The sequence below is a fragment of the Labrus bergylta genome, chromosome 7 (assembly GCF_963930695.1).
Source record: "Labrus bergylta chromosome 7, fLabBer1.1, whole genome shotgun sequence".
In the NCBI taxonomy this organism is placed as follows: Eukaryota; Metazoa; Chordata; class Actinopteri; order Labriformes; family Labridae; genus Labrus; species Labrus bergylta.
In genome coordinates, this window is record NC_089201.1 from 1,725,971 (window position 1) to 1,734,300 (window position 8,330).

Sequence of the window (8,330 nt, forward strand, 5' to 3'; positions counted from 1 at the left end):
CAGAACCCAAAAAAATAAGTAGAACTAAACCACTATGAAATGACACCTAGGATAGTCAAACAAAGAAAGTAACACAGTTTGGCTTTTTATTTATTTTTGACTTCAGCTCCTAAAAATGCTTCAAACTGATTTGATTACTTTATGAAACTTGTTTAACCTTATCCTTATGCACCACGCTCCTAGGTTGACAACCCCTGCTTCACGGTCAAAGAAGTGGACACCATTGTCTCCAAAAAGACCTACAACATCCTGATCTCCTTTAGTGCCACTTCAAGAGGCTCTGCAGGGCCTTGGTTTGGCAAGCTGACCATCTCCAGCCAGCGTTCTGAAGGCCACAGCAAGCCCTGTTCTTGGGTCTACTACCTGAGGGGCTACCGCCCAGAGTCATCATAGAGCGATGTTAATGCACACTTTACACATGTAGTCGTCTGTGCACACACACCCAAAAGAAAAGCTCATGCCAAAAGAGAGTTGTAGACGGCTTATTTATTTACGCTTGAACCCTAACTTTGTAAGCCATAATAACAAATAGGGGCAATTGTGTCTAATGTGTCTAATGTGTCTAATGATTTCAACACTTTTTGTCCTTTCTTTTTTTAGTTCAATAAATTATACTAGGTGTATGTGACAAATATATGGGGGGGGGGGTTGCAGTGAAGTCATGTAACATTGGAGGTGGGGAGTGGAGGCTTTTTTCTTTCTCCCCCTATATATTCTCTGAAAGGTTAATAACAAAACAACATTTAACTTTCAGTGTTGACGCCCAATTAATATTTGTAAGAGGAAAGAAACAAGCGGTGGTAAGATGTGCATTAGAACAAGGGAGACATTTAAGACTTTGGCAATAATTGTTAAAGCATGCAGGGACCAACTCAGCTTATATCCAGTGACTTGCAAACATCGCTTCACGTCTTATAATCGGATTACTTTTGAGTGTTGGGATGAGTTTCCAAAATTGAAAAAAAATAAAGAAATACCCAAGATCACAAGGCCCTGTCCTGCTGCAGATAAATCTGACAAAAGCCACAGCCTGGGGTCACATTGGGTTTTAATACCAAAGATTGAGGCACAGCAGTAACAGTAACATTGTTATAGCTTTACAACCAGATTCATAAAAAGAATTAAACTGTCTAAGACTTCACATTACGCACGGCCTTCAGACATTTCCAATCAAATCAGCATCCATCAACCATACATTTAAATAATAACATTATTATATAAAATACGTTATTATATTGTTCAGTCATTTGACAAAAAGTTCCTTTTCTATGCACATTCACTCGTAAACTTCAGAATGTCGTTATGATTGTGAAAATTAGAAAGTTGTTTATTAATCACTAATGATCATCTCTTCATCAACACATTAGAAACTCCTGAGTGCTCAACAAAGCTACAGGACTTCTCATTTGTTGTGTTTTATTCCTTTAAAGGGATATTATTCTTTAAATAAAAACATAGTCCAAAAGTAAATGGTTCTCCGACATCAAGGGAAAGCGGTGACATTTTATAAAATATACAGCATACGCTTAAACCAAAATGTTTTTAGATGTAGAATTTTAAAAATGTTTCTCATGAGCCAGTGTAATAGTTATGCTTCCTGCTGTGCTGCTGTCCTCTACAGTACTTAGTACACTCACTTTGATAAGTACTTCATACAACCCCTATTAAAAAAACACAAACTGAACCTTATCTACTGCAGATTTGTCACTTTTGTGCTAGAAACGCACCACTACACTTGCTGAGCCCTCCCATATTCTTTTTTTCAGGAGTCTCTTAGTTTTCTAAAATCAACCTATTTTCTGTATCTGTTGCTTTTTGTTCCTACTGCATTCCTATTTACAGTATTTCGGCCTTGACATGCCAAATATGTAACCACATCTTTCCTGCACAACTTTCATTCCCATTTTCTCTCCTTCTCTGTTGATGAAAAGAGTGTACCAAATATTTAATTCAGTCGCTGCAGCACTCTCTTCAGACGTTGATCCAAAAGAGCCACAAATCAGTCAGTTCAATGTCATTTGTTGTTAATGTCATTTGATTGCTTTTGTAGAGAACTGAAAGAATTTTAATTTCTCAAGTACAAAAAGATCTACTGTACGATCCATATATAACACAGCCCATATCTGATTATTTATTAAGCGGTAAAGAACTTTTGAACTCTGTAGTCACACTCCTTCCTCCGCTGTGCTATCAGGATATTGACATAAACATATTCCATCAGGTATTGATTTATAGGTCGCAGCCTTGTTTTTTGTTAATACTTCAAGAATTACATATCAAACAGCTTTTTAATGTTTTTTGACCCCTCAAGGATTAAAACAGGGCTCGTCCGGGATTTGAACCCGGGACCTCTCGCACCCTAAGCGAGAATCATACCCCTAGACCAACGAGCCATGTCTAAAAATCACAAAACAGACACTTATATTCCCGTCCCCTGAAGTTCTAGCTCTGAAGTTCTAGCTCTGAAGTTCAGCCCCTCAACTGGTGATGTGGCAGCTGTAAGACCACTGTCTGTTGCTGAACAGCGCCCTCTGCTGGGAAACCTTTAACATCACGCAGTATTTGTGTGTCTCTCATCTTTACATAATACAGTAACATACATCAAAACAGAGCAAAAACATTGTGTGTAAAACCACAATAATATGTAATGTAAAAGGCTTAATTAGGTATTTGTGGAGTTGAAATGGTAAGAAACGAAGACACAAAAGCACGCAGTGAAACGATGATCATGAATAGAAAAACCTAAATAACCAGTTTTGTTGTTCTCAATGCAAAATTAAAACAAAACTAATATTCCTAAGAGGAGTCTGGATCCAAAAAACGAGTAGGCATAGGTTTAAAGAAGCAAAAAAGATCCACACATCAAGGAGTCCTCAAGTCTGAGGAAGCGCATGTTGGCTCAAAACGTTACTTGTTAAATAAATCCTTTAACTGAAGGTCCTTGGTGTGCGGATCTGATTTTCCATGCAAACATCATTTCCTGGATGAGAATAAAAACAGAGTAGGGCTCAAAACTTGGTTATGGGAGGGCATGTAAATAAAGTAATTTGCATTCATTTACAAGTGGGAAGGTTGAATTTGTTTATGTGAAAGCCAAGGACACTTTTCAGGAACAACAATGAGACCTATAGACTGTAGAGAAATCTTACAAAAACAAATCTCTGTAGCTAACTTGTGAATTTACTTTCTTAATTAGCTTACTTTTTTCATTTGGGTAAATCTAAAGAGTATATTGCAGATAACTGCCAGCCTTTTCATGTATAAATATAGTTTTTAAATGTGATGTGTTTGTAAATATTCATTCAGTTAAAAAAAATCCTTCTGGAACCCATTAGTTGATGAAAACGATGGTAAAATATTTATTTTCTCATCATCATTGAATGTAACCAAAATACATACTGTCCTGAGTTGGGGTTTGTGCGACTGATAACAGAAGTAATCTGCTATAAGGTGCAACCACATTTGACGGTCAGTATCAGCCATAGGATATGAAACCTTATGGAACCTAACCTTACTTATGTCTTGCTTATTTTCACTTTTATACATGTTTACCACAATATGTTGAAGAAAAGTCTAAGACTTGACTGCATACAATAAGACTCAATTGACTCAGATGGCTTACGTTGATGAAAGTTTATACATAAGAAGAATACTCATGAGGAGACATGATTCAACATCACACTTCTGTACTCGTGTCTTGCTCAGTCACATCTGCAGAACTTTTCGAAAGGCATCGCATATATCCTATAAGACATTATCATTATCAGGGTCACATTGACCCACCTAGACTAATCTGTGACATCAATAACACTGGAGCAGACAATAAGTCTACCAAACATCCTTACAGATATCAGGAGGAACAGTTGACACTCTCCAAGCTGTACTTGGTGTTCTAATAACAGCTGAACTCTATCAGGTCTGACTGACATTATACAGTCTGTACATTATAATCCAAATAACTACAGAAATTCCACCACAGATCCTCCCTGTTTGATCAACACTAACTACCCAAACCCAAATTATTAATTTAGCCTGAGAAGGTCTGCAGATATGAGCTTGCTTACACCATTGAACACATTCATATTTTTTCATTTAATGTCAAAATCAAACAAATCCAAGACATAGTTTCAAATCACACACTAATTACCTTATTAATTATCCTAACAGGTGTCACCCATCACCACTACAGTATGATGATCTAGGAATTCTGCCTCAGGGCAAAAAAACAGGATAAAAAAAACTATAAGTCATAGGTTTTGTTAAAAAACAAACTATAAATCATAGGGTCCCTTGAACACCCAGTGCATTCAGGGAACTACACGGCAGAGGTCACAGATCACATACTTACCTGCAAACAAGAGATCCAAAAACCCATCTCTGACTTATTCATTTAGTAGTTTTGATTTGCTGATTTATGAAATGGGATAAAAAGAAACTCTTGCGCTAACTAACCCATTCTAGGCAAACATTAGGCATTTCCACAATGTTCCATAAACTTATTTTAAAGGGTGATTAAGCTTTAATTAAACATACTATTTGTTAAAAACACCTAAAACAACTTGAATCAAAATCCAATTAACCTAGATTCTAAACACAAATACCCTCAGAAATATGGTTACATATTCCGCTTCAATTAAAATCAATCAATACCATCAATCAGTTGTTAAATCAATTATAATAGACAATCATTACTTTACAATAAAGATTTATTTTATTTTTTTTAAATCAAACGTCCTTTTCCAATGGAAATGCAATGTTCAATGTCAATTGAAACGCAATGTCCAAGATTTTCCCGACATGCCCGATGGCAATTATTTTCTTCACCCAATGTACTTTACGCACGGTGAAAAAGGGCGTTGAATTACCTTGGGGCTGTACTCGAGAGCTGACCAACATAGTTAATTACCAATATAGCATTTATTCAAAATACACCATTAATTTATCTTCATTCAAAATATAACATTCATTTAATATTAAATGTGATTGTCAAAATAGAAACAAAACCTAGAGAAATTCAAACCTTAAATTTAAAACCTTAAACCCTAATTTCCATGTATGTTTAATTTGAAACAGGCTCTCTCCCTCCTCCCTGTTGATCACTGCCACACACATATATCAATCTTTATTCATACAGTGAAACATTATCTTCTTCAATATCAGGGTAACCTGGGGGAACCCACTCTTTACAAATGTAAGGCCTTTGTTCATGATTAACTGGCATGAGTTCAATATTATTATCAATAACAACCTGAGAGGCCTGGCTAATAGGTTTAACAGCACATCGAAAAATGGCTTTAATTAGTTATCAGACATACTACTACAAATAGAATCACCATTAATGTAACCACAAGTGTGGTTAGCAATTTGACAACACCAGTACCCCAGGAACCAAACAATCCTTTAAAATCCCCAAATCGAAACCCTTGGTTTTCATGCAGTTCTCTTATCCCTTGTGCGGTGTATCATGTACCATATTCATAACATCAGAAATATAGGAAGAACATTCAGTACCAATAACTTTGCAGGTTCCCCCTTGTGCAGCTAGGAGGAGATCAAGAGCCATTCTACTCTGCATTACCACATTTTTAACCTCCTGAAGCTCTTTGTGTTCAGCTAGCAGAGCTCTACTAGAGGTGCTAAGATGATTCTCCAACACTTTAGATAATGCTTTAATTTCCTGGTAAGACACATAAACACCATATGATGGCAAAAGGATGCTCGCTGCCTGCTGAAACCCAGACATTTCTCTTTTCTGTCTGTCCATTGGTGGATGCAGTGCAGCAATTTCTTTAGATTCAACTTCTCTAATCATTGGAACTAAGTAGGCCAAATAACAGATCCCTTTTAGATTTTTCTATTGGCATGCAGCTATAAGCTCTATTACCACAGATCAAATACGCCCTCTCAGGGAGAGGCTGCTGTTTTATACTAACATTTATAACCGACTTACAAGAACTCCGACCCAAATCTGGTTCGTTGCTGTCTTCTATACCTTGGAAACATAGGGGAACATCTTGCAATTCATGTGTGAGCACTGGAAGAATGTACTCTCTTCTGAAATCATAACTGAGCAGTTGTGCAAATTTACTTTAACCATAAGGAATGCTTTTGTACCTAGCCAGGGTTTGACTTCAATTAGTGCTTCAGTTAATATTGAGGAAGTATAAGACAGTGGAACACAAATATTATCTCTAATCAAGTCTGTACAGTTAGTTTGAACTAATGTTAACTGTAACTTGTATTGAAAAGCTAATTTAAAGTTTAATTTCACCAAATTGATTCGCAACAAAGCAGTTTGATTTATTCCTCGGGGTAAATAGTAGGTGTTTACCTCTTTAACTGTATCTAAGGCAAAATCCATATACACATATATACAATAAGAAAATAAATAATAAAAACTGCGTTAAAGCGAGATAAAATTATTGTCGGCGATAATTAATTAATGAGTTAATGCGAAAATAACGCGTTAACGTGCCCAGCCCTAGAATAAATGTTTTTGTTCCATGTTCATCCAGATGTCCCACAGCAACTTGTGTGTAAGGAGGAGGAGGAGGAGGTTCTGGCTGACCAGCAGAGGAACTCCAATCCGGACCAAGAGGATCCAGAGCCTCCACAGGTTAAAGAGGAGCAGGAGCGACTCTGCAGCAGTCAGGAGGGAGAGCAGCTCGTACTGAAGCAGGAGACTGACACATCCATGATGACTCTTACTCATGAGGAGAGACCACAGTGAAGAACAACTACTAAATAAACACCAGCTCCTTTCTGACAACTCTCAGGATGCTGAGAATCAAGATCCCAAAGGCAGCGAGCTCAAAGACTCAGAATCAACAAGAAAAAACACTAAAACATCAGAGCCTATTTCTAATTCTCACCAAAGTCAAACGTCTTTCAAATGTGACACATGTGGGGAAGCTTTTGAGCATAAATCAGAATTACTGACACATCAGAGTGTCGTGCACTCAGGTCAGGAGAGGCATACTTGCAACAATTGTGGGAAAGTATTGAGTTTCAAGTCAGAACTGATGATTCATACAAGAACACACACAGGTGAGAAGACTTACTCCTGCAGCATCTGTGGGAAAAGATTCTGTCATTCCTCTCATTTGAAAGAGGACTATATAATGCTTACAGACGAGAGGCCGTTTACTTGCAGAACATTTGGAAGAGCCTACAGATTTAGTTGTGATCTGAGGAAACAGGTGAGAAGTGCCCACACAGGGAGATACCACACTCCTGCAGCTCCTGTGGGAAAAGATTCTTTAGACGATCAAACAGGACGCACACAGCTGGATAGCAGTTTACCTGCACGACACATCTTTAAATCAAAGAGAGGTTTACAGTCCATGTGAGAAGACACACGCCTACACCACATGTGGAAAAAAGATTCTTTCAGAGGACAAACCTGAAACATCACAGAAGAACTCAAACAGGTCATCCATCATTCACCAAGACAAGCTCTTTGAATAAGCACGTGAGAATTCACACAGATTGAAAAGCGTCTGCATTCAGAGTTCTTGGTAACCTGACAGTTCACAGGAGATGGCCCTTTTTCAAACCAAACCCTACACCCTACACCCCTCCGTGACGGAGTGCACTCCATTAGAAGTGACACTCTCAGCTGAATGAAGTCTCCTTCATCAAGGTGTAGGGTAGAAATACAGCGGCAGGCTTTGGGAAAAACTTCCCTCTCTCAGGTGGAAACGGGAACTGTATGTTACCATGGGTACTCAGCGGTATCTTACGGGAACGGCTTTTTTTTTGTAGCTAATGCATTCTGTAAAAATATTTATGTAGCCTAGATTATTCTTCTTCTTTAGTTATGTTAGTGTAGACTTATTGAGAGGAGGTTCACGTTGTCTCGGAGTAAACATAAAGTTTATTTTCAACAATGTCAGCAGGATAGAAGATACAGAGCTCTATGATTTAATGAGGTCGGACTGAAGAACTCTTTTGTTCACCCGTTAATCCTAAAATAAAAGTTGAATCACAGATCCTGTTTAAAATCACGTGTCTCATGTTTGTGTCTTTGTATCGTCTCTTTAAATTTCATGTTGCACATGAAGCTTCTGTGTTGTCGGACAAATCAATCAATCTTAAATTATTGTTAATATTTAATAAATCTTTGTATTTAAACAAATGGAGGCGTGCTCTGTCTCTGGTCACTTCCTGTCAGTACCTGTGCTCTGCCTCTTGTCACTTCCTGTCAGTACCTGTGCTCTGCCTCTTGTCACTTCCTGTCAGTACCTGTACTCTGCCTCGTCACTTCCTGTCAGTACCTGTACTCTGCCTCGTCACTTCCTGTCAGCACCTGTGTGTCCGATCAGACTTAA

The 8,330-nt window shown here is 37.9% G+C and overlaps 1 protein-coding gene and 1 non-coding gene across 2 annotated transcripts in view; one reads left to right on the forward strand and one right to left on the reverse strand.

Moving 5' to 3' along the window:
* The window catches only part of hydin (HYDIN axonemal central pair apparatus protein), a 77,346-nt gene extending 76,725 nt beyond the window's left edge, over positions 1–621 (forward strand). The window contains exon 89 of the mRNA XM_065956585.1: positions 184–621. Coding sequence (XP_065812657.1) covers positions 184–393 — 210 coding nt within the window. The 3' untranslated portion in view covers positions 394–621. The remainder of the gene's footprint in view (positions 1–183) is intronic.
* Positions 622–2,321: 1,700 nt separating this feature from the next.
* Positions 2,322–2,393, reverse strand: trnap-agg (transfer RNA proline (anticodon AGG)). Its single transcript has one exon. It is a non-coding gene; the product is annotated as a tRNA-Pro (tRNA).
* Positions 2,394–8,330: the final 5,937 nt, after the last annotated feature.